The sequence below is a fragment of the Nansenia antarctica genome (assembly GCF_963989245.1).
Source record: "Nansenia antarctica genome assembly, chromosome: 11".
In the NCBI taxonomy this organism is placed as follows: domain Eukaryota; kingdom Metazoa; phylum Chordata; class Actinopteri; order Argentiniformes; family Microstomatidae; genus Nansenia; species Nansenia antarctica.
In genome coordinates this window covers 25,727,157-25,753,205 of record NC_137681.1, presented here as the reverse complement: position 1 = coordinate 25,753,205, position 26,049 = coordinate 25,727,157, and the positions used below count along the sequence as shown (strand labels likewise).

Sequence of the window (26,049 nt, the reverse complement as noted above, 5' to 3'; positions counted from 1 at the left end):
AGCTTTTAGCATATATGCTCCTAGATTGTGGAACACCCTACCTGAGGGCCTGAGGTTGTCTAAAACTCAGGACATTTTTAAGCGTGACCTCAAAACCTACTTATTCAATGTCGCCTTTTGATACTAAGGGAGACATTGGACATTATAGAACTAGGATCACTAGGCCATTACACCATACTCGTGTTTTGAGATTTGTGTTGACAGGAAAATGGACCCGGGTGCTGATGAGGCACTATCAGCTCCCAGTAGCACCTAGAGCAGTACTGGAACCGGTACAAGGGTGTACCAGGACCACCATCAGGTTGTATTGCTGTCATCTTTATTGTCTTTATTGTGTTGTTGCATCATAACTGTGCTTAAGATTCTCTTTTGACAGGACCTGTGACCATGCTGGATGCAGAACACTAAATTTATGGACAGTGTGTACGCCGATAATATGCAAGGAATTTTTCCTGGATACATGGTGTACAGGTTTTTGCCCTTGCTTGCTTGCTTTGTGCCGGTGGCCCTTGGCCTTTCCTTGGGGCCCCCCGGCTTCCCCGTGTGCCTGGTCTGTTCCGCCGCCGGGCACCTGCTTGGCCGTCCTTGTGCGGGGCCTCTTGGGTCTGTGCTTGCTTGGCTGGGCCGGGTGTGTTGGTGGTGGGGCGGGCTGGGTGCGTGGGGCGGCGGGGGCTCCCCGGGGGGGGGTGTGGGGGCCCACCGATGGGTACTGGTAGGCAAACTGGCTAGTAGTCGCTCTATGTGTAGAGGGCTGCAAGGGATTTTTTCCTGGCTACATAGTGTACAGGTTTTTACTTTTGCCTGCTCGCGGCTCTGTCAGTATTGATTGATTGATTGACTGATTGACTGAACATTTTCATTGTGTAAAGCGCATTGAGTTGCATCTTGTAAGAAATGCGCTATACAAATAAAATTTGATTTGATTTGATTTGATATACCTCTCCCCCCCCTATACCTCTCCCCCCGACTCCTGCTGGCACCATATACTGAAATGTATGCACTCATTGCAATGTAAGTAGCTTTGGATAAAAGCGTCAGCTAAATGGCATGTATATATAGTATACTGTATATACTCTGTCAATGACAATAAAGTTGAATCTAATCTAATCTAATCGCTTGGCTACAACATATATAATATTTCTTACTTGGAAAGGAAATAATCTCACCACATTAACCGTAACTGTAGAAGTAGAAGGAATGTTCTGCCACTCTTAAAATAATTATCTACTAATGTACTGAACAAACCTCCCTCCCTCCCTCCCAGGACAAACCTCCCTCCCTCCCTCCCAGGACAAACCTCCATCCCCCCTCCCAGGACAGATCTCCCCCTCCCAGGACAACCCTCCCCCTCCCAGGACAAACCTCCCCCCTCCCAGGACAAACCTCCCCCTCCCAGGACAAACCTCCCCCTCCCAGGACAAACCTCCCTCCCTCCCTCCCTCCCAGGACAAACCTCCCTCCCTCCCTCCCTCCCTCCCAGGACAAACCTCCCCCTCCCTCCCAGGACAACCCTCCCCCTCCCTCCCAGGGGTTCCATCTCACTGCCGGAAATGATGTGTCCAGTCCAGTTCCTCAGACTTTCTCTCCCTGACTTTTAATCATTTCCTGACAAACATCTGCAGTGAAACAGTCATCCAGCCAGCCCAGCTGAGACTGAGCCTGAGCCTCCTGGACTGAGACAAAGAGATGTAGGTCACATAATAACAGGATAGGAAAAATGTCAGAAACAACATAATATGCTCTGGTCAGTGACTCATATCTTAATCACTGACTCTCCATGATAGAACAAGCAGACATATCCCTCGTGTTAATCTCCATCTACAGACCTAGGGGTTACGTGAAAGCTTTGAAGAATAAAAGACCATTCATGCCAAAGTCGTTACTTTTTCATTATTTTAATACCAGGCAAATGTTTTTTTAATATTTTTTTATACAGTTACTAAAAAGTAAACGTTCATAGACAGGATCAAACCATCAGATGGAAACAAAACGTCAAAGAAATAATGACACAGCATTTTTTACTTAAATACTAAAAATAAATCTTCCATTGCACTTTACCTACATAAATACAACTGTAACCTCTCCAGAGCGGTGCCTTACCCATTCCTCTTTGTTCCAAACTCAACACTTTAGTCACGCTCCTGGGCTGTAACTACAGTATAGTACATTCACTCTCTTCCCATGTCCAAGCCAACATTTCCATACATTGTGCATCCAGTGAAAAAAAATGTGTTCACAAATAAAAATGCCAGTGTGCATGACACTACAAAACCAACTGAACTTTGGTGGTATGTATAATCTAGTCTTTTTCAGAAGGTCAAACAGATGGACGTTAAACATTATGGACATAACACGGCCAGTGTCCTTTCTCACATAAACTATGAGTGGCCAGGATTTTCGGACAGTTTATTTAAAGTGTGTTTTAGTCATGATAATAGAATTGCAAAATAAGATGGTGAATAATGTCAAAAAAATCAACATACTGTAAGACATATAAGCCAAACCCCTTAGGTTTCACATGTACAGTATATAGTAAAATAGATGACCTTGAACCACTGATGACTTGATTCTAAATACGATTTCTATCCAGGTCAACGACGGTAACAGAGCTATGGTACTACACTTAACCCAGTCTGACAAATGAGATTCTAGGAGAAATGTCTTTCTAGGAACGTCCTAATGTCTTCCATGTTACAGACAGGGTACATGTGCGTATCAAAGTGCTGTTGCTTGATTGTACATTTCCTTTTTCCCTGCATTCACATTAGCTCTGTTTTTCAGAGACCACTGAACTGAATACCAACAGCATGCATAACAATCTATTTCTTACCAATCAAATTCCGTTACCCTAAACATTCTTGAATCATCCTTTGGCTGAGAATCTGATGCTACAGTTTGCTTAGTTTTTGCGATATTTTTTGTAACTTTTGAATTATGATAAAATTAAGTGGTACTTGGATTGCACAATGCTCACTGAGGCAAAGGAAACATAATTGACGTATTCATACGCTACTTGCTTGGAGAGAATTTACATGACAGTTTCTGTGTTCAGATTACATATATTTTTTCTCATATAAAAACAATGCTATACTGTATAATCCAACGTTCGCTCCAACAGATGAGAAAATGGTGGGAAGGGAGGCCAGACCACTGAGCTTGTCATCATCATCAGCATCATCAGCCTTGTTCGAGAGGCTAAGATCAGACATTTAAAGTGAATTACCAAGTATGTCCACATAAAAATGTACAACTAACCACCATGACTCCATCTTGATAACGACCATGACTCCATCTTGATAATGACCATGACTCCATCTTGATAATGACCATGACTCCATCTTGATAATGACCATGACTCCATCTTGATAACGACCATGACTCCATCTTGATAATGACCATGACTCCATCTTGATAATGACCATGACTCCATCTTGATAACGACCATGACTCCATCTTGATAACGACATATCCTGTAGTGTTCCTTGAAAGGCAGGCAGGGGCGAGCTGGATGGTGCTTTTCTTTGTTGATGTTGATATTCATATTCACGCATTCTGTTTCTTCACTTTCGTAGACAAAGATTCGTATTTAGTCCAGCTCCAGTCTTGGTCCTTTGAAGAAAACCAAGATATTAGCCTATGTTTTAAACCTGATGTTAGACCTGGTTTAAACCTGATGTTAGACATGGTTTAAACCTGATGTTAGACATGTTTTAAACCTGATGTTAGACCTGATTTAGACCTGATGTTAGACCTGGTTTAAACCTGATGTTAGACCTGGTTTAAACCTGATGTTAGACCTGGTTTGAACCTGATGTTAGACCTGGTTTGAACCTGATGTTAGACATGGTTTGAACCTGATGTTAGACATGGTTTAAACCTGATGTTAGATATGTTTTAAACCTGATGTTAGATATGTTTTAAACCTGATGTTAGATATGTTTTAAACCTGATGTTAGACCTGGTTTAAACCTGATGTTAGACCTGGTTTAAACCTGATGTTAGATATGTTTTAAACCTGATGTTAGACCTGGTTTAGACCTGATGTTAGACCTGGTTTAGACCTGATGTTAGACCTGGTTTAGACCTGATGTTAGACATGTTTTAAACCTGATGTTAGATATGTTTTAAACCTGATGTTAGATATGATTTAAACCTGATGTTAGACCTGGTTTAGACCTGATGTTAGCCTAGGGTTTAAACTAGTGTACAGTCCTGCAGCTTCAGTATCATAAAACAACAGAAGAGTGACCGTTGAGTCTGTTCTGTGTCTTACCAGACTTGATCTAAACTGACAATTTCAAATGTAAACTGCCAGTTAGCCTAAGGTCAAGGGTCAATACACTATGATACATCTATGCCTGTCCTAGCAGCCACTGGCACCCTGCAGCACAGCATCACCACGGTCCTGACCTGTGATGTCACTAACCACTGATAATCACATACTAAATATGGAAACTAACTAGTGAATAACAAGGTAGGCAGTGACTAACAGGAACCTCTAGGCTTTGAACAGGACAAGACCTGTGACTGTTTCAGATGACTAGATGAGGTGGTATAAATAGATAAGTCTATCAGACCACATCCTGCTGAGCTGTGAGAACTGCCCAAGGCTAAACTAATGGGACAGACGAAGGAAAGATAGAAATCTGGAAGGAAGGAGGGAATGAGAAAGGAAGAAAGGAAGGGAGTAGGACCCCTGTAATCTGGTGATGGAGGAAGCCCCAGCTCACTCACCACTATGCTCTTGGACTGGTCGTCAGCAGCTTCCTGCATCAGGCTGGTCAGCTGACTGAGGTACTTCTGGTTCTCCTGAAGCAGGCGCGGGGCAGCGTCGCTATGGAAATGACCACAACAGGCTTAACTCCTTCAACCGGTCAACGTTCTACAGCGCCAAAGGGCAACTTCATTCACCAGAAACACATTAATTATGATGCTTCATTCGGTAGCCAATCAAAGTGTTGTTGCTAGGTAAATAAACAGCACATAAAACACTCTGCACCATAGGTGATGAATGTTCCGGAATGATTTGGCAGTTGGTGATTTAACACAACATATCATGTACAAACACTTATAGATATGGGTATCAATGCTAGTCTGTTGATGTTGTGTTGTTGCTGTGGTTCATGTACTATTTCCAAAAAACAATAAACATATTGTTCAAAATAAAAGAACACAACATACCATGAGGCGCGGTGCACACATGATACCATAGATGATTTATTACAATCCTAAGCAGCCCTGTCATATACGTACAGTACACACGCACACACACACACAGAAACACACACACACACACACACACACACACACACACACTAGCATTGTAACTGCCAAAGGCCCCTGGTCATGGCGTAGATTACAGTTTCTTATGATGTCTGATAGATAGATGACTCACTTACTTAGACAAAGGTATCTGTTGTAAGTCGCTTTGGATAAAGGCTTCTGCTAAATGCCAACAATTTAAATGTAAAAAAAAACGTCAAATGTAACACACAGTACCTGTCGTTGGGTCCAGGGAGGGAGGTGAGGGGGTGGGGCGCTGCTATTGAGTTCCTCTGACAGTTCTGGGCCTGGACCAGAACACAGTAAGGACAGTATTTTTAGCACCTGCTCACGTTGTTACACAAAGTGTTTGAGCAGGTTCAAACCCCCCCGAAAATCTTTTTTCAGACTTTTTTTATTTTTAAATGTTTATGTGGTAATATGTGGTCCACCCGCCAGTCTCACAAAATCCTGTGGGGAAACACTGGTATCATTGTGGGGAAACACTAGTATCACTGTGGTATCTAACACTGGTATCTAACACTGGTATCTAACACTGGTATCTAACACGTTCCCATGTCCCACGACTCACACAGGCGATCTTCAACAGGTGCCAGAACTCTCTCTGCCTCTTGACCTGCATCTGCATCACAATGTTGTCAGCGTCTTTGATGCTCTCCAGGGTCTTCTCGATCCGTGGGAACAGGTCAATGATCTTCTGTTTGCTGAGCAGGATCTTGCTGCAGAGGACAGAGAAGAGTTTCAACACCTCAGCAAGTCAGAGAGAGAGAGAGAGAGAGACAGAGAGAGAGAGACAGAGAGAGAGAGACAGAGAGAGAGAGAGAGAGAGACAGAGAGAGAGAGACAGAGAGAGAGACAGAGAGAGAGAGAGAGAGACAGAGAGAGAGAGAGAGAGAGAGAGAGAGAGAGAGAGAGAGACAGAGAGACAGAGAGAGACAGAGAGAGAGAGAGAGAGAGAGAGAGAGAGAGAGCAGAACTAAAAACCCAAGCAGTCAACTGTAGTGTTATTCTTTCAGGGTTCGCTAACTTGAAGAGGAAAACCACAGCGATTTCGGAGAGGAGAAGAGTGGCACCGCCGCCTCTACTGGATGCAGTCTGCTAAATGCCAAAAATGTAATGTAAAAATTGGTCCCGCAGAAGGTCTCTCTCTCTCTAACTGAGGTGTGTGTAGAGGTCTCTCTCTCTCTCTCTCTCTACCTGAGGTGTGTGTAGAGGTCTCTCTCTACCTGAGGTGTGTGTAGAGGTCTCTCTCTCTCTCTACCTGAGGTGTGTGTAGAGGTCTCTCTCTCTCTCTACCTGAGGTGTGTGTAGAGGTCTCTCTCTCTCTACCTGAGGTGTGTGTAGAGGTCTCTCTCTCTCTCTACCTGAGGTGTGTGTAGAGGTCTCTCTCTCTCTCTACCTGAGGTGTGTGTAGAGGTCTCTCTCTCTCTCTACCTGAGGTGTGTGTAGAGGTCTCTCTCTCTCTCTACCTGAGGTGTGTGTAGAGGTCTCTCTCTCTCTACCTGAGGTGTGTGTAGAGGTCTCTCTCTCTCTCTCTACCTGAGGTGTGTGTAGAGGTCTCTCTCTCTCTCTACCTGAGGTGTGTGTAGAGGTCTCTCTCTCTCTCTCTACCTGAGGTGTGTGTAGAGGTCTCTCTCTACCTGAGGTGTGTGTAGAGGTCTCTCTCTCTCTCTACCTGAGGTGTGTGTAGAGGTCTCTCTCTCTACCTGAGGTGTGTGTAGAGGTCCCTCAGAACCTTGTCCTGGTTCTGGACTGTTTGGATGATGGCTTTGACCATCTCGGAGCTGTCACTGCTCACGTCCGGCTCAGGCACTGAGGGGTGGGGGGGGGTGCCGTACAGGACAAACACACACACACACACACACACAAACAAACACACAAACACACAAACAAACAAACAAACACCAGTGTTCAAACTCTGCCACAGAGGAGAACGCATCACAGAAGCAACAGGGATAGTAGAGTTGGACTGGTGACCAGAAGGTCATGAGTTCAAATCCCACCTGGGAACACCACCACTAGTGTGCCCTTGAGTAAGGCCCTAAGTTACTCCAGGGAGATTGTCCCTGTAATCTCTAATTGTAAGCCTCTCTGGATAAAAGTGTCTGCTAAATGGTGAAAATGTAAATGTAACATGTATTACTGTTTAACACGTGAGCATCACACATGAGTTCGACACTCATGATGAGAGATTCAATTAAATAAACATTAACAGGAATGATGATGCCCCATTCGTTGATATGAGGGTCAGTCGACTCCTTCAGAAACCTCCTTACTTCTGCATTTCATCTTCAGTTGTTTGTAGAGCTCGATAGCCTTCTCCTCTCTGCAACGACAACAGGAAGCCAACAATTACCTCATCTTACTTGGAAATAGATGCTCTTGAAACCTGTAGGAGGGCTTTCAGAAGATGTCACCACTTACTTTCACCTTTTCCTCTTTTACATTGACACCAGCTCAGTTGCCTTGTGGTTAGAGTGTCTGCCCTGAGATCGTGAGTTCGTGAGTTCGATCCCCCGGCCGAGTCGTACCAAAGACTATAAAAACGGTACCCGATGCCTCCCTGCTTGGCACTCAGCATTAAGGGTTGGACTGGGGCGGGGGTAAGACCCTGCGACATACCAGCGTCATGTACTTGTACATCAAGCCGCTTAACGCTACAGAAACAGGAGATAGGCTCCTGCCCCCTAAGGGCCGTTAGGCTCGAGAACCGTCGGTAGTAATATAACCTTCAAATGTCTAGCAATGAGATATAATTAAAGCAGGGTGGGGGGGGGGGGTACACTAGAAAGCGGTTGCGTCAGTTGGACACACTCCCATCCCCCCTGAGCTTTTATTGGTGAGCCAGACTAGATGTTTAATCTACGTCACGTGTGTCAGGCCTAGGCGGTCTGGGAGTCATTTCCACGTCAGTGTATAATCTCAGTAATGGAGGCCGTGGCAGTCTGCCATGGTTCCCCGCACTGCCATGAGTACTGCGGAACACTCACAGCTGCTCCATGACGTCTCCTTGGCGACGGGCGTACGGGCTCCTCTGCAGCTCCACGATCTCTGAGTGCAGCGACATGATCTCCTCGTCCAGATGGCTCACCTCTGCCACCTAGAGGACAAACACGGTATGTGCACACTCAAAAACACACTGTAGCTCAATGGAGATGACCCATCTTGACACCTCAACGTGTTTGAAGTAAAACCTGTGTTATTATCATAATACCTGTTATAATAATACCTGTGTTATGATAATAATACCTGTGTTATAATAATACCTGTTATAATAATAATACCTGTGTTATAATAATAATACCTGTGTTATAATAATAATACCTGTGTTATAATAATAATACCTGTTATAATAATAATACCTGTTATAATAATAATAATAATACCTGTGTTATAATAATAATACCTGTGTTATAATAATAATACCTGTGTTATAATAATAATACCTGTTATAATAATAATACCTGTTATAATAATAATACCTGTGTTATAATAATAATACCTGTTATAATAATAATACCTGTTATAATAATAATACCTGTGTTATAATAATAATACCTGTGTTATAATAATACCTGTTATAATAATAATACCTGTGTTATAATAATAATACCTGTGTTATAATAATACCTGTGCAAAAGCAGCAGCTTTCTCCTCGTTCTCCTGCCAGGCTTTCAGCATCTTCTCAGAGGCTAGACAGAAAGAAATATCAGTACAGTCCAGGACATTACATTACAGCTCAGTGGCCTTGCGGTTAGAGTGTCCCCCCTGAGATTGGGAGGTGGTGAGTTTGCTGTATGCTGAGTCATACCAGACTATAAACATGGTACCCGGCGCACCGATGCCTCCCTGCTTGGCACTCAGCATTAAGGGTTGGATTGGGGGGGTAAGACCCTGCGACATACCAGTGTCATGTCCAGGGGGTGTACTTGTACATCAAGCTGCCTCACGCTACAGAAACAGGCCCTAAGGACCGTTAGGCTAGAGAGAACCATCGGTTCTCAAGGATACTTACTTTACAGAACATTACAGTACAGCGTCTTGAACATGAGCAGGGCAGTACCACAATCATCAAACCGCGCGTATTAACATTATTGGGAATAAATTATTCTTTGTTATATATAGCATAGTGTACAGTTGACCATATAGGCTCTGATTTTGGGTCCGATTTTTTTCCTTCCTTTCTTTTTCCTTCTTCCTTACCTCTCAGTAACTTCTAACCAGACAGTTAGCATGCCTAGCTAGCACTCTCAGTAACTTCTAACCAAAGAGTTAGCACTTCTAACCAGACCGTTAGCATGCCTAGCACTGTCAGTGACTTCTAACCAGACAGTTAGCACTTCTAACCAGACAGTTAGCATGCCTAGCACTCTCAGTAACTTCTAACCAGACAGTTAGCATGCCTAGCACTCTCAGTAACTTCTAACCGACAGTTAGCACTTCTAACCAGACAGTTAGCATGCCTAGCCACACTCAGTAACTTCTAACCAGACAGTTAGCATGCCTAGCCACTAGTGCTGTCCCAAACGACTATTTTTCTAACGATTAATCTAGCGATTATTTTATCGATTATTCGATTAGTCTAACGACTAATTTATCGATAAGTCTAACGATAATTTTTGTACTGCAAAAAAAAAAAAAAAAAAAAAAACTTTTTGTCTCCACCTCACTGCTATGTTTAGCCAACTTGAATGCCAGCATGGCCATTTAGAAGTCTGTCCATCACCACAACACATAGCTAGCTAACGTTACTCTCGCTGCTATGTTATGATTAGCTAAATTGATGCTAACGTAGCATGCGAGCTACGAGCTAGATAACGTACAGTAGGTGCTCGCACCACAATGACAATAGGCTACCGTAGCTAGCCAGCTACATAGCTAACGTTACTAACACCAGAAGACAAGACATACGAACTGTGGTGAGCTACATTGCTTGTGTAACATTAGCTAGTAGCTATCCATTTTCACTCATACACTTAATTGTCTCGCCTGGTAAAATAAAGGTTTTAAAAAAAAAAAAAAAAAAAAAAAACGCCATTTTTTAAATTTGCGACTAACCGACGCATATTACGCTAACCGACGTATTGACGTAGTCGGTGACGTCGACGACGTCGATTAATCGTAACAGCCCTACTAGCCACACTCAGTAACTTCTAACCAGACAGTTAGCATGCCTAGCCACTCTCAGTAACTGGGTCAATGACGTGACGTGTACATTTTGTGTCTGAATGTATATTTTCTACAATTAACAATTAATATATATATATATATATACATTATGTTAACTAACACTATTTGCTCTCCTTTATTGAATACACAAAGAGTTTATGGTGATTTGTTACAAATTCAGGCACTTTCAGCTCTTTAAAGGGTTGAAAAGTAATTCGGTACAACCGTCCGAACACAAATGCAACCAGCTAATGTGCCATTAAAATATCTAAAATTATATTACAACTATTATGGCATGATTTTACAAGGGTTTATAACAATATACTGCAAAATGGTTAAGGATTTTTATGTAGAAATGTTTGCTTTCCTCAAATCACTTTTGTCACCCAAAAAATATTTCACTGATACAATTCGGAGCAACCAATTTCAAGGCACCATTTTGGATCAAATCAACTGATAATCATCATGTGACAGGATATTACATCATTAAGACCCCTGCAGCAGACCCTCTGAGTAAGAAGAAAAGTAGCCAGCTCTCTCTCAAATGTTTGATAAATGCACTTTTCCGCTCCCTGTTATGAATGTCCTCAAATATCACATCATTCGGTACAACCGCTAAAACACACTGAACATTTGAAATATTTTAGAAAGATATATTTAATATTAATTATTATATTGCTAAGTTCAAGCTATTTAAATATAAATATAATGGTTGTACCGAATGATGACAATCTATGTTAGTCCTGCACATCTTTGGGTGCAAAATATAAAATATATTATTAATGGAAAATGTGTTATGCATCATTTAACTTTTTACACTTCTGAAAACCTTATCCGTCATTGACCCAACTTCTAATCAGACAGTTAGCATGCCTTGCTAGCACTCACATATCCCATAGTGCATCTGGTCGCTGTACTTCTCCAGGTCGTACTGGATGCTGCTCTTGAAGAAGTCCAGCTTGGCCTTCAGCTGCTGGGAGAAGGCGAACATGCCGTTCTTACACCTGGTCAGGTTGGTGTTGTAGCGCAGGAGGCTCAGCCTGGGGGGGGGGGGGGGTGGAGGAGGAAGAGAGGGTTGGTTGTAGTTCAGGAGGGGGGGGGGGGGGGGAAGGTTAATACCTCGAAAGCAAGTGTGGCTACTTCTTCTTTTGTCTTTGACTGTAGTGTGTGTGTGTGTGTGTGTGTGTGTGTGTGTGTGTGTGCGCGTGCATGCGTGCGTGCGTGTGCCTGTTTGTGTGTGCGCCTGTTTGTGTGTGTGTGTGTGTGTGTGTGTGTGCGTGTGTGTGTGTGTGCGCGTGTGTGTGTGTGTGTGCGTGCGTGCGTGCGCTTGTGTGTGTGTGTGTGTGTGTGTGTGTGTGTGTACACTTCAGGGTCACAGTTTCCCCTCGATGACGTCATAATGTAAACAACAGAGTTGTAATTTCCTCTTTCTAACATATTGAGCCTCAGACAGGCAGACTGACTCAGACCTACAGTCATACCAGGGCTCAGTCATTCACTCTGGATCACTGTCATCAACTGCCCAGAGAGCATTACTTTGCTTTCATCATTTCAAAAATGTTAATGTAAAAAAAAAGAAAGAAAATGCACACAAAGCCCTATGAGGTTGAGAGACTCTCTCTCATAAATCCTGAAAGAGAGGGTGAATTCCGGGTATTTTCTGACGTTGGGTAATGTGGGACAGCTAAGCTCCAGTCCCTTTGTGTGACATCATCACCCCCATGAAGGGATGTGATTTCAGTCACGAGACGTCCACGCTAAACTAATAGTAAAACTCTTAATTCTGTATGTAAAGCACTTTGAATTGCCCCTGTTGTAATGTGCTCTACAAATACACTTGCCCTGCCTTGCCTTGCCTAAAAGTTCTGTTGACTAGATGTTGTTACAACAAGAAATAAACACAGGTGTCCCTCATTAGCCACTGTCCCAGATTACCTGAGCTCACTCTGCGCTATGTTCCAAACAATCAAATATTAAAAACACAAAGAAAGTCAAAGTGAGTGAGTGAGTGATTGTTTAGTCAGATAAGCATCATCTCTACCCACATATACCCCCTCTTTACATATACCCTCTTCATGCCCTCTACCCACATATACCCCCTCTATATGTACTGTACATATACCCCTTCTACAGTATACCCTCTTCATCCTCTACCCACATATACCCCCTATATACATATACCCTCTTCATCCCCTCTATATACAGCAGTGGAGGCTGGTGACTTCCAGAATTGAGGAGGCCAATTATTTTTTCCGCTTGCTCGCTTCACTCGCGATGGAATGTTCCCTGTTCTTCTTATCTGTCTTTGTTAAAAATTATTAATTTGTGTTTGGCGGTACTGAAGGGATTGGGACACTCTCAGGATGGTGGATGAAGCAGCTTTTATTGCCTGCACAATGGGTCATCAAATAAACAAAACAATTGGCATGAATCTCTGGTCCGCCTGCAGCAGCTATTGTCCCTTCTGCTCAGGCTCACAACATTCACCACAACATACTACATACAATCAATGACATGTCAAAAGCACTCAAACACTATGTCAATCAGACACACAACATACAATTCAGAACAATACTTCATCCATTTCTAATATTTATCCTGCAGAACAGCACTCATACGCGTGTGGCGGAAAAAGGTACTACACGGAGGCCAGGCCTCCTGTTCCCACCCATTTTCAGTGATTTGGCCAATCACATATTGCCATGAAAAAATTTGCATTACATTGACTTCTATGAGAAACCACTTTCCGACAGGAGGCCTGGCCTCCGTGTAGTACCTTTTCCGCCACACGCGTGTATGAGTGCTGTTCTGCAGGATAAATATTAGAAATGGATGAAGTATTGTTCTGAATTGTATGTTGTGTGTCTGATAAAAAATATAATTATTGCTTTTTTAAATCTCTCTCTCTTCTCTCAAATTATTGGGGAGGCCAGGCCTCCTCCACCTCTATGGAGGAGCCTCCACTGATATACATATACCCCTTCTATATACATATACCCTCTTCATCCTCTACCCACATTTGGCCCCTCTATATACATATACCCTCTTCATCCCCTCTATATACATATACCCCTTCTATATACATATACCCCTTCTATATACATATACCCTCTTCATCTTCTACCCACATTTGGCCCCTCTATATACATATACCCTCTTCATCCCCTCTATATACATATACCCCTTCTATATACATATACCCCTTCTATATACACATACCCCCTTCATCCCCTCTACCCCCCTGTACAGTTTCTGTACTATAAAAAAATGTGTTGCAACAATCATTTACAAAACAGTAAGACTAGACCAACTCACATGGCGGCCCTCTGTCCCTGAAACAGCCTGCTGTAGTCCTCCTTCAGCCCACAGATGTAGCTCACTGCCTCCCCCCACACCTTCTTCAGCGCCACCAGGGGCAGCTGGGTCTTGGACTCCCGCACTGGAATAATATTATATATACATATATATATATATATATATATATATATATATATAATAACATATTATTATTAACACATATTATATTAAATATTATTATTATATATTTTATTAACAACAAAAAAGCAAAGGGTGGCTACTTTGAGGAATCTAAAATATAAGACATATTTAGAGTTATTTCACACTTTATTGTTAAATACATAATTCCTATGTGTTCATTCATAGTTTTGATGCCTTCAGTGAGAATCTACAATGTACCAAATAGTCATGAAAAAAAAGGAAACGCATTGAATGAGAAGGTGTGTCCAAACTTTTGGCCTGTACTGTATATATATGCCATTTAGCTGAAACTTTCATCCAAAGCGATTTGCATTGCAGTAAGTGAGTGCGTATATTTTTCCCACAGCCTTCAGGACATAAGATGGCTGACATAGTCAGGCTTGGCAGGGTGGAGGAGCAAGCATTGACATCACATTGCAGTCATTCAGCTGACGGTTTGAACCGAGTTGGCTTACAACAAAGTACATTTGAGAGTAAAAGTCAGTAAATCGACTCTCCATCAGTCCTCGTAAGTAACAGAAATTAAGGAGAACAAGTGCCATGGGCAATCAGAGTGCTAGAGAAAGGAAGATTATTATTTTTAAAGAAATGTTTTATCTTTGAACCAACCAATTGAGGGAGAGCGAGTACCGTACGATAACAGTTAACGAGACTGTACGGCGACGGCCAGCAGTGGTTTAGCGGTTTCAGAAAGCGACGTCTTGTCGTGATGCAGCGACCAGAAGAAGCTTAACACTAGAACAGCCGTGCCTTTTTTACCTACTATAAGAGCCGCCTCGGGAGTCAAATGACCATAGTCTTTACAATGGTAAGCTGCTACTTACACACAAAGACCACTAGTTGGCCGGCTTGTAAATTAGCCTGCCTCCTACACAGAAAAACTACCAGTAGTTGTATACTAGCTTATCCTGATGTGATTTTGAAAATGTAAGGATACTGGGTGGTAGAACGCACATATCTAGGAGAAGTCAAGACATAATTTTTATTTTACTCACAGGGTCAAATGACCCCACCGATGGTTGTTCTAGTGTTAATAAAACATGAACAGGATGTGACATGGCAGGCTCCAGGCGGGGCAGTCCTACTCACCGATAGTGTTGACTTTGTCAGGCAGCTGCCTGGCGCTGAGGGGGCCAGCGTACTTGGTGAGACTCCTGTCAAACAGGTAGACGATGTAGCTGTCCCAGCCTCTCTGCATACACACACAAACACACACCAAACGTTACAGCCAACACACCTGCTTCTAGCCTTGTGACTACCAATGGCCCCTGGCCCGAGCATAGATGACTCTCTCTTGCTATGACTAATGTAGCGATGTTACAAAACATGACCAAAGGGGGCGCCTGACTGTCTCTCGCCAGCTGCTGAGCTCTGAAGTGGCGAGAGACAGTGGCGAGCAGTAGCGAGTTCTAAACTTGTGATCCATCAGTCAAACGAATGTTTAGCCCGTGGAATTTTGAAGAGGAAACCGGAGTGCGACGTGACCTCGACATTACCAAAAAAACTAAAAAACATTTTCACCATTTGCCGGCCGCCTAAAGATGAAGCACATGTTCGCGAACCTCCCAAACGACAGGGAACAATCTTCCAACGTTCAAAAGTAACTTTCCATTGAAAAGACGATATAATCTAATAAATATGTTAGTATCATAATTTTGCGTGCAAACTCTCGGCAAACTCTTTCGCGGGACACGAAGACCCGACAGTCAAATCAAGTGCCAGTATTTAATGAGTATTTACCTCAATTTCCATATTTAAATTTGTTAAGTTTCATTATTTAAGTTAAGTTTCAATATGAAAAAAGTATCCTATTCTGGGGTGGTGTCTGACCTAAGGTCACAGTTTTTAGGCCATTTACATTGAAAACACTGGGACAAAATCATTCACTTTTGACTGAACTAAGATTGGCATAACTTCCTTATTTCTTAACCCATTTGGACAATCTTGGTGTTTTTCGTTTTCTTTTCCAAGCCCTTTTAGGCTGGACACATTTGGTTTCATTTTGGAAGAGTTTAATTTTTTTGTAACATACCTAACTAATGGATAGATTATAGATATCATACAAACAATATCATGTTTTTGCACCATATCACTATTTGCACTTCTGGTTAAACTGCATTTCGTTGACTGGTACTTGTACTCTGCAATGACAATAAAGTTGAATCTAATCTAATCTAACAGATCAGAAGCAGAAATGCCCTAAAAACATATTTATAACTAAATAACTAGAGCGCTCTCTCTCTCTCTCACCACCCCGTCCAGGACACACTGAGCAGCGGGCTTCCTGGGGTCCAGGGACACCCCGGTCTCCTGCAGCAGCTCCTGGTGCATCAGCTCGATCTTGGTCTCCGTCTCAATGCGGCGCTGCAGGCTGTGGAGGCTCTCCTCTGGGACCAGCTGGAACGAGTGGACCTGGGCCGTGGTCATGTTCAGCACGTGCACCACCTAGGGATCACACAGGGGTCAGACAGGGGTCAGACAGGGGTCAGACAGGGACGTGCACCACCTAGGGGTCACACAGGGGTCAGACAGGGTCAGACAGGGACGTGCACCACCTAGGGGTCAGACAGGGGTCAGACAGGGGTCAGACAGGGACGTGCACCACCTAGGGGTCACACAGGGGTCAGACAGGGTCAGACAGGGTCAGACAGGGACGTGCACCACCTAGGGGTCAGACAGGGTCAGACAGGGTCAGACAGGGATGTGCACCACCTAGGGGTCAGACAGGGGTCAGACAGGGTCAGACAGGGGTCAGACAGGGACGTGCACCACCTAGGGGTCAGACAGGGTCAGACAGGGACGTGCACCACCTAGGGGTCAGACAGGGTCAGACAGGGACGTGCACCACCTAGGGGTCAGACAGGGGCCGGTTGCATAAAGATAGACCCAGTCTTAGACTTAGATCTCACTTTAAGTCAGTCTTGCTATAGACTCTAAAATGTCTTGTTGCATAAAGCTGACCTATAAGTGACTAAAGTAAGACTTAGATAGCCTGTCACACAATGCATTCTAGGTAAAGTAAGCCCCTTGACAGAAGAAAAAGAAACATGGCGGCCGAAACATCTTCTTCTGAAAACGTATATGTATATTGGAGGAATATAATGTGGAGAAAAGTATACTGCTTAGCGGTTTTAACCAGTGAAGTAGTTTACCGCGCTGGAGTTACAGTGTTAACTAGCTACTAGCCCTGACTCGACTGGTCTGACCTGAGAATATAATACTAGTCTAAAGGCTTAGACCTTAATCTATCTTTATGCAACCGGCCCCTGAGGGGTCAGCCAGGGGTCAGCCAGGTACACAGCGTTTACAGCGTTGAGGAGCAATGCGACGTGTACAATGAGTCTGCACATTTCTTTTATGGTTAGGGTTTATGTTATTATTGTTTTATTTTCAGGGTGAGGTTTCTCACATAACCATAACACCTGCAGGAGCTTCTCACCTGAACCTGGGGGGTGTTCCAAGCCATTCCAAGGAAAATCTAGGCTTCTTTTGTCTCACGAGAGATGTCAGAATAAGCCTGGATTTTCCTTCAGCGACGTCGATGGAACACCCCCCTGGTCTTACATCCTAACACACACCGCTCACACACAGCAGTCAATCGTTCACAGTTTAAGACCCAACCCGACATGCAGCAGGCTAAAGGCCGGTTTAGGCTTCTGCGTCGAATTTACGTGCGTAGCTTACGTACATTCTTACGTAGGTCTCGCAATTTACACTTCTGCGTAGGCCGCGCTGCAATTACACCGTCACATCGCTAGGTGGCAGTGTGTTTTCAGCCCCTGTGCTGTGCCTCTTCCGGTTAGGAACTCAACGGAGCTCAAAGCTCTAAGCGGCATAATAGCGATCTTTTTGTTGTTATGTTGTTGTAAATAAAAGTTCTATGATGCATTGAAATGACATTAAACTAAGATAATACGATGGTTATCATAATTTTTCAAATCTTTATTAATAAGTAATTACAGAAAAGGTGAATGACATTTCTGTCATGACTTCCGCATTTTGGGCGACGAGAGAGTCGGAATCTTGTCTGAATCATGTGCTACCAAGCGGACCAATCACAGAGCTTACGGTTAACGTGCGCTCTGACGCGTGGATAGATTTTTTGAGAGGAGCACGTCCAGGCTACGCACGTCCACGCAGGACTACGTAAGCTTACGCGTAGCCTACGGCGTCGACTTTACGCAGAAGCCTAAACCGGCCTTAACTCGGCACACTAACAAGGACAGTTTAATCCGTTTTTCCACAGCTTCAAAGGCACAACGTGGGCGCATTCATTAACTCTGGGATAATAAGGAATATGGACCGATAGTTCTTCTCACAACAACACGCTTGGCTTAACCCACCCGTGGGACCGCGAATCTACAGTAAACAGATGACGTCAACCCCCCCTCCTCCCCTGCAGCCCCTCCCCTCCCCCCGACAGCTGGCTCCAGAGATAAGAGGAGATCCGCCACACTGACCTTCATGTTCAGGATCAGCTCCAGGGTTTCGAAGCACAGCGGCTTCTTGTTGTCGGGGCTGATCTTGCCCCCCCGCAGGTTGGGGTCCCACTTCAGCATCAGCATCAGCAGCGTCTCCATGGGCTCCAGCATGGTCCTGCATCCAGGAGGAAGCGCCACGTTCAAATATGTCCCCCGTGGAGGAGGGAAACTAATGCATCAACTCTAAAACTACTACTAAAATCCACATTAACCCCCTAGCCCCGCCCCTTACCTACCTACTAGCCCCGCCCCTTACCTACCTACTAGCCCCGCCCCTTACCTACGTACTAGACACACCTGGGAACATGAAATGATTGGATGATAGATACATAGCAAGTCCCCCCCCCCCATGCCCTCAGATAGCCCTAGGTGATTATTATTATTATTCTTTTATTACCATATTGCTGCTAACATACTGTATATTGCAAATTGCACATGTCTCCTGACATAGCTTCTTTTATACTTCTGCACATTAGATACTGTACATAAACTACCTCACTGTACAGAAACTACCTCACTGTACATAGATCATAACTGTATATAGCCCATAACTGTATATAGCCCATAACTGTATAGCCCATAACTGTATACAGCCCATTACTGTACATAGCTCATAACTGTATATAGGCCATAACTGCACATAACTCATAACTGTACATAGCTCATAATTGTATATAGGCCATAACTGCACATAACTCATAACTGTACATAGCTCATAACTGTATATAGGCCATAACTGCACATAACTCATAACTGTATATACCTCTAAACTATACTGATGTTTACAATACTACCTCTGCACATACTGTATATTACATAGTTACCTATCACTACCATTCTTGTTCTCTTTATATCATGCCCTTATATCACTATTTGTACTTCTGGTTGGATACTAAACTGTATTTCGTTGTATAGAACTTGTACTCTGCGATGACAATAAAGTTGAATCTGATCTGATCTGATCTAATCCCATACCTAATCAATCCTCTCAGACCTACAGCAGTGGATACAGTGGTAGTAAACAGACCAAGCAAAGCTATGGTGAGGGTCTGAGAGCAGTCCCCCAGGTCTGTGGTGCTGGGTTAGGACCAGACACAGAGGTGCTGGGTTAGGACCAGACACAGTGGTGCTGGGTTAGGACCAGACACAGAGGTGCTGGGTTAGGACCAGAGCCCAGCTGGGTTAGGACCAGAGCCCAGCTGGGTTAGGACCAGAGCCCAGCTGGGTTAGGACCAGAGCCCAGCTGGGTTAGGACCAGACACAGAGGTGCTGGGTTAGGACCAGACACAGTGGTGCTGGGTTAGGACCAGAGCCCAGCTGGGTTAGGACCAGAGCCCAGCTGGGTTAGGACCAGAGCCCAGCTGGGTTAGGACCAGACACAGAGGTGCTGGGTTAGGACCAGAGCACAGAGGTGCTGGGTTAGGACCAGACACAGAGGTGCTGGGTTAGGACCAGAGCCCAGCTGGGTTAGGACCAGACACAGAGGTGCTGGGTTAGGACCAGAGCCCAGCTGGGTTAGGACCAGACACAGAGGTGCTGGGTTAGGACCAGACACAGGGGTGCTGGGTTAGGACCAGAGCCCAGCTGGGTTAGGACCAGAGCCCAGCTGGGTTAGGACCAGACACAGTGGTGCTGGGTTAGGACCAGACACAGAGGTGCTGGGTTAGGACCAGACACAGAGGTGCTGGGTTAGGACCAGAGCACATATATACTGTATATATACTGGGTTAGGACCAGAGCACAGCTGTGTGGACCTCTGACCTGCTGAGGTTGTTGGGGTAGGGTAGATGGGTAGAGAACCGGACCTCCCCGTTCAGCTCCTCCACGGCCATGATGTCTTTAGGACCTTTATTCCTCACTTTGCTGGCCCTGAAAAGAACAGCAACAATAACAATAAATAACAGCCAGGAGATTGATAGATTGATTAATTGATTGATGGTGGATTGACTGGTTGATTGGTTGGTTGATTGATTGGTTGGTGCTGCAGGATTGAACAACAGGGGGGAAAGTGAAAAACGTGACACCCACCACTGGACAGGGGGACAGATTAAAACGTGATACCCACCACTGGACAGGGGGACAGATTAAAACGTGACACCCACCACTGGACATGGGGGACAGATTAAAATGTGACACCCACCACTGGACAGGGGGACGGATTAAAATGTGACACCCACCACTGGACAGGGGGACAGATTAAACCGTGACACCCACCACTGGACAGGGGGACAGATTAAAATGTGACACCCACCACTGGACATGGGGGACAGTATAAAACGTAACACAGGGGACAGATTAAAAGGTGACACCCACCACTGGACAGGGGGACAGATTAAAAGGTGACACCCACCACTGGACAGGGAGACAGATTAAAACATGACACCCACCACTGGACATGGGGGACAGTATAAAACGTAACACAGGGGACAGATTAAAAGGTGACACCCACCACTGGACAGGCTGGAGGTTGTGCAGAAAGGGCCGGAAGCCGCAGCTGCATTCAAAGATCATGGTGCCGAAGCTCCAGTAGTCCACAGTGACGGTGTAGGGCTTGTTCTCAAACAGCTCTGGGGCCTGGGGGGGGAGAGAAGGTTAAAGGTGAGGGTGTAGGGCTTGTTCTCAAACAGCTCCGGAGCCTGGGGTGACAGAGAGAAAAGGTTAGGAATTCACCAGTACTTGGTAAAATGGTAAACAGACTGACTTATACAGCGCCTTATTCCAAAGCGCTTTACAACGGCCTCTCATTCACCCATTCACACACACATTCACACACCGATGACGGCAAAGCTACGTTTACTTCGCTCATTGGAAGCAATTTGGGGGTTCAGTGTCTTGCCCAAGGACACCTCCACCACCTCGATGTGGCCAGCCGGGGCTCGAACCGCCGATTTTCTGACCTTTGCCGATCATTAGACGCCGACTCTACCTCCTGCGCCACAGCCGCCCCCCCACTCATATTTGTAATGTACGCTGGGTCTTATTCAACCCACAGTGGTGTGTTGGAGAACCGGTTGAAAACAACACGTTTTGGGGCAGAGGGATCCTACTGCATGCATACCAGCGTCCTTGGGTTTCTTGAAAGGGGCAATATAAATCTAAGATATTATTATGATTATTATGATTATTATGATTATTACCAGGTACTGCAGTGTGCCCACGAAGGAGGTGCACAGGCTCCCCTGGTCCAGGTCTTTAGCGTAGCCCAGGTCAATGATTTTGTGGACCAACTACAGAATAGTACAGGATAGAAGAGAAGAAAAGGGGGGGAAGGATCACTAACGGAACATAACATACGCACAGAAATGCACAGAATGTACTTGGAGAACTTTCACATCTATAATAATAATAATAATAAACTTGATCTGTATAGCACTTTTCAAAACACACAGTTACAAAGCGCTTTACAGAACAAGATAAAGTAGTACACACAATCAGGATAAACCAACAAGAATGAAAACAGAGGTTGTAAGACCTGATAAAACAAAGGCGTATAATAAAAACAGTACCTTTCCATTGATATCCTGCAGCACTATGTTCTCTGGTTTAAGGTCTCTGTGAATTATCTTGTTTTCGTGTAAATACTGGATTCCTGATCCTGTCACACACAGAGGTCACATGACAATCAGGAAGTCAGAAATCAATTCTGTAGTGGAAAAACAACTAACACCACCACGACACACAGGGTTACAATGCGTGGACTTAGTACTATTAGCTTCAGTACGTACCAACGTCATTGAGTAGGGCTAGCACTTCACTCTCTTTCAACCCACAACAGTTTTCAGGCTTGCTCAGCATCTGTAGAAGACAACCATACTGTAAACATACTGTAACCATACTGTAAACATACTGTAAACATACTGCACACCAACACCTGAGGTGGACAAGACAAATTGTTCCACCTCTGATCTTACCAGGGTTCTCCCCCATTTGTTTTTAATAGCGTGGCGCTAGATTGGATTATCAAAACTCGACGTGTGTTCGTGTCAAAATGCATTAAAGGAAACCCCCCTAACGTGCTGAGTTCACTGAGGAGCGTCACAACATTTTCACTTTCGCTTTGGTTTTGAACAACAATCGAAGCCTGTTCTTCTTAGTTACTTCCGTTACTAAATATAGTTGAATTTTCCTCGCAGTGTTTACACAGTTTACACAGCACGCTGTTTACACATGTTCACACTGTGGCGCAGGACCACTCTTACATTCTTAAGGGAGAACCCCCCGCTTCCTACTGTGTGTACACACACACACACACACACACACACACACACACACACAGCCCAAGTCCCTCACCTTTCTCAGGTCACTCTTGGAGCAGTACTCCATGGCCAACAGTGGAAGATCGTTTATGGCTATGCGGGCCATCTCCTCTGGCACATCTCTCGCTGTCACTACGTTGAGATGATTCAACCTGGAGAGGTTGGAGAGAGAGAGAGAGAGGTTAGGGTTAGAGAGAGAGAGAGAGAGGTTAGGGTTAGAGAGAGAGAGAGAGAGAGAGAGAGGGGTTAGAGAGAGAGAGGTTAGGGTTAGAGAGAGAGAGAGAGAGAGAGAGAGAGAGAGAGAGAGAGAGAGAGAGAGAGGGGTTAGAGAGAGAGAGAGAGGTTAGGGTTAGAGAGAGAGAGAGGTTAGGGTTAGAGAGAGAGAGAGAGAGGTTAGGGTTAGAGAGAGAGAGAGAGAGAGAGTTAGGGTTAGAGAGAGAGAGAGAGAGGTTAGGGTTAGAGAGAGAGAGAGAGAGAGAGAGAGAGAGAGAGAGAGAGGGGTTAGAGAGAGAGAGAGTTAGGGTTAGAGAGAGAGAGAGAGGTTAGGGTTAGAGAGAGAGAGAGAGAGAGAGAGAGGTTAGGGTTAGAGAGAGAGAGAGGTTAGGGTTAGAGAGAGAGAGAGAGAGAGAGAGAGAGAGAGAGGTTAGGGTTAGAGAGAGAGAGAGAGAGAGGTTAGGGTTAGAGAGAGAGAGAGAGGTTAGGGTTAGAGAGAGAGAGAGAGAGAGAGAGAGAGAGAGAGAGAGAGAGAGAGGTTAGGGTTAGAGAGAGAGAGAGAGGTTAGGGTTAGAGAGAGAGAGAGAGGTTAGGGTTAGAGAGAGAGAGAGAGAGAGAGAGAGTTAGAGAGAGAGAGAGAGAGAGTTAGGGTTAGAGAGAGAGAGAGAGGTTAGGGTTAGAGAGAGAGGGGTTAGGGTTAGAGAGAGAGAGAGAGAGAGGTTAGGGTTAGAGAGAGAGAGGTTAGGGTTAGAGGGAGAGAGAGAGAGAGAGGTTAGGGTTAGAGAGAGAGAGAGAGGTTAGGGTTAGAGAGAGAGAGGTTAGGGTTAGAGAGAGAGAGAGAGGTTAGGGTTAGAGAGAGAGAGAGAGAGGTTAGGGTTAGAGAGAGAGAGAGAGAGAGAGAGGTTAGGGTTAGAGAGAGAGAGAGAGAGAGAGGTTAGGGTTAGAGAGAGAGGTTAGAGAGAGAGAGAGTTAGGGTTAGAGAGAGAGAGAGAGAGTTAGGGTTATAGGGAGAGAGAGAGAGAGAGAGAGAGAGAGGTTAGGGTTAGAGAGAGAGAGGTTAGGGTTATAGGGAGAGAGAGAGGTTACGGTTAGAGAGAGAGAGAGAGAGAGAGAGAGAGGTTAGGGTTAGAGAGAGAGAGGTTAGGGTTAGAGAGAGAGAGAGAGAGAGAGGTTAGGGTTAGAGAGAGAGAGGTTGGGGTTATAGGGAGAGAGAGAGAGAGAGAGAGAGAGAGAGGTTAGGGTTATAGGGAGAGAGAGGTTAGGGTTAGAGAGAGAGAGAGAGAGTTAGGGTTATAGGGAAGGCATCCAACGACCAAAAACACAGATCAATAATATTCTGAATTCCAAATCGACCCCTATAGCCGCTTCTGCCTAGTCACTCCAGCAGATGTGACAGGATTGGATAAGTGGAAGCATTATGGCTGCATTACCATTTAGACAGAGAGCAAGTTGAGGCTGACCATGTTGGGAGGGGGGGGGGGGTGTCGATTAGGCATGATAGTCACATAGATGCTGTGTGTGCGTGTGTGTGTGTGCGTGTGTGTGTGCGTGTGTGTGTGTGCGTGTGTGTGATAGACAATCAGGAAGAACTACCAACTTTTTCATGATCTGGATCTCTCTGCTCCATCTGTCTTTGTTTCTCAGGTTCAACTCCAGGCGACACACCTTCACCGCTATCTTCTCAGACGTGCCCTGAGAACAGACACACTATGAGACGCCTCGACAACACTCTATCCATCTCCATGACTGATTTCAAAGCACACTTAACTAAAACTGTCACCGGGTGATGAAATGGGGGCGTGTTGAGAGTTGAGGCTGACTGTTTTTACACATAGGAAATGGAAGTGGCATTCTCATTGCACCCCCCGAAATCATAATGACTAAATAATAATTGTTCTCAGTTAAAGTTCAAGAGTTGACTGATCTTATAACTCTGTACTGTTACACTACAGTAGCTAATCTTTGCTTAGGTTGCGGTATTAAGACTGTGTTTACTTACAGAATGCTGGTAGAGGTAGACGTGGGCAAACCCCCCCATGCCCAGCCTCTCTTTCAACTCCCACTCCCCGCAGTTTTGGTTCTGTCTGAAAGGGGGCTTCTCCATTCTGTACTGTAACACATATATATAGTCAATTGCACAGACACCGGTGAGAAAGCATAGCTCACACATCAGCTGGCCCTACAAATTCGTCATAACTGTATATTGCACATGTCTCCTGATATAGCTTCTTTTATACTTCTGCACATTAGATACTGTACAGAAACTACCTAACTGTAAATAGCTCTGTACATAGCTCATAACTGCATATACCTCTATACTAAACTGATGTTTACAATACTACCTCTGCACATACTGTATAATATATATAATATACAGTATGTGCAGAGGTAGTATTGTAAACATCAGTTTAGTTTATTATTGCATAGTCACCTATCACTACCATTATTGTTCTATTTACATCATGCCCAAGTTATATCACTATTTGTACTTCTGGTTAGATGCTAAACTGCATTTCGTTGTATAGTACTTGTACTCTGCGATGACAATAACGTTGAATCTGATCTGATCTTCTCTAATCTTCTCTAATAACAACGCATCTCCAATCCTAGCCAGCTAGCTCTCTGCTGGCCCTAGCTCCAACACTACCTGGGTTAGCTTGCTAGCCTAGCCTAGCTGACAACAACTTTCCAGTTGAGCCTCCTACCTGTGTTGATGTGGGGTTAGCTGGTTAGCTAGTTAGCTGGTTAGCTGGTTAGCTCGTAATCAGTTTGAGCTCCACACCGCCAAAACAACCTGCCGACGGTCCTTCACTCGGAATAGATTGATATAATCAAGGTGAGGCAGGCTAGTCAAATGATACCACCACCCATAGTTTCCATGTCTTAGGTGAGACCTGTCAACGCAGCTCGGTTGTAAACATAGGGCTGCGTTCGTGAACTCGCTCTGGAAATCTGATCAGCACTCATGGAATGCCTCTCGTCCAATCAGATTACTTGGTCGCTCTATGACGTTGAACCGAGTGTGCGCTCCGGCGCTCTCAGAGCGAATTTACGAACATAGCCTCTAGCCAACTAGACGGTTGGTGCTAACGTTAGCGTTGCTGCTGGTGTAAAACGCTTCGACAATTGGCAAATATATCAAGTCAAAG

General features: G+C 44.6%; 1 protein-coding gene across 1 annotated transcript; it reads right to left on the bottom strand.

Annotated features, from left to right (window-relative positions):
• Positions 1 to 1,900: 1,900 nt before the first annotated feature.
• LOC308167658 (inhibitor of nuclear factor kappa-B kinase subunit alpha-like) lies at positions 1,901 to 25,701 on the bottom strand. The gene is made up of 22 exons (XM_080542093.1): positions 25,606 to 25,701; positions 24,900 to 25,010; positions 24,498 to 24,592; positions 22,722 to 22,839; positions 22,157 to 22,226; positions 21,938 to 22,026; positions 21,569 to 21,658; positions 20,881 to 21,005; positions 20,193 to 20,300; positions 18,411 to 18,546; positions 16,201 to 16,395; positions 15,040 to 15,142; positions 13,768 to 13,891; positions 11,341 to 11,492; positions 8,914 to 8,975; positions 8,274 to 8,383; positions 7,560 to 7,609; positions 6,990 to 7,095; positions 5,855 to 6,002; positions 5,500 to 5,570; positions 4,735 to 4,834; positions 1,901 to 3,609 (listed from the first exon to the last, which is right to left on the bottom strand). The coding sequence occupies exons 2-22, from the start codon at positions 25,002 to 25,004 to the stop codon at positions 3,544 to 3,546; spliced, it is 2,223 nt and encodes a 740-aa protein (XP_080398219.1). The 5' UTR covers positions 25,005 to 25,010; positions 25,606 to 25,701; the 3' UTR covers positions 1,901 to 3,543.
• Between the last annotated feature and the right edge of the window lie 348 nt (positions 25,702 to 26,049).

Coding starts and splice junctions, on each gene's coding strand:
- LOC308167658 (XM_080542093.1), bottom strand. CDS start 25,004: ATGGAGAAGCCCCCTTTCAGACAGAACCAAAACTGCGGGGAGTGGGAG. Junction 24,593..24,899: donor TCTACCTCTACCAGCATTCT/GTAAGTAAACAC, acceptor GTCTGTTCTCAG/GGCACGTCTGAGAAGATAGC. Junction 8,976..11,340: donor CCAGATGCACTATGGGATAT/GTGAGTGCTAGC, acceptor CTTTCTGTCTAG/CCTCTGAGAAGATGCTGAAA.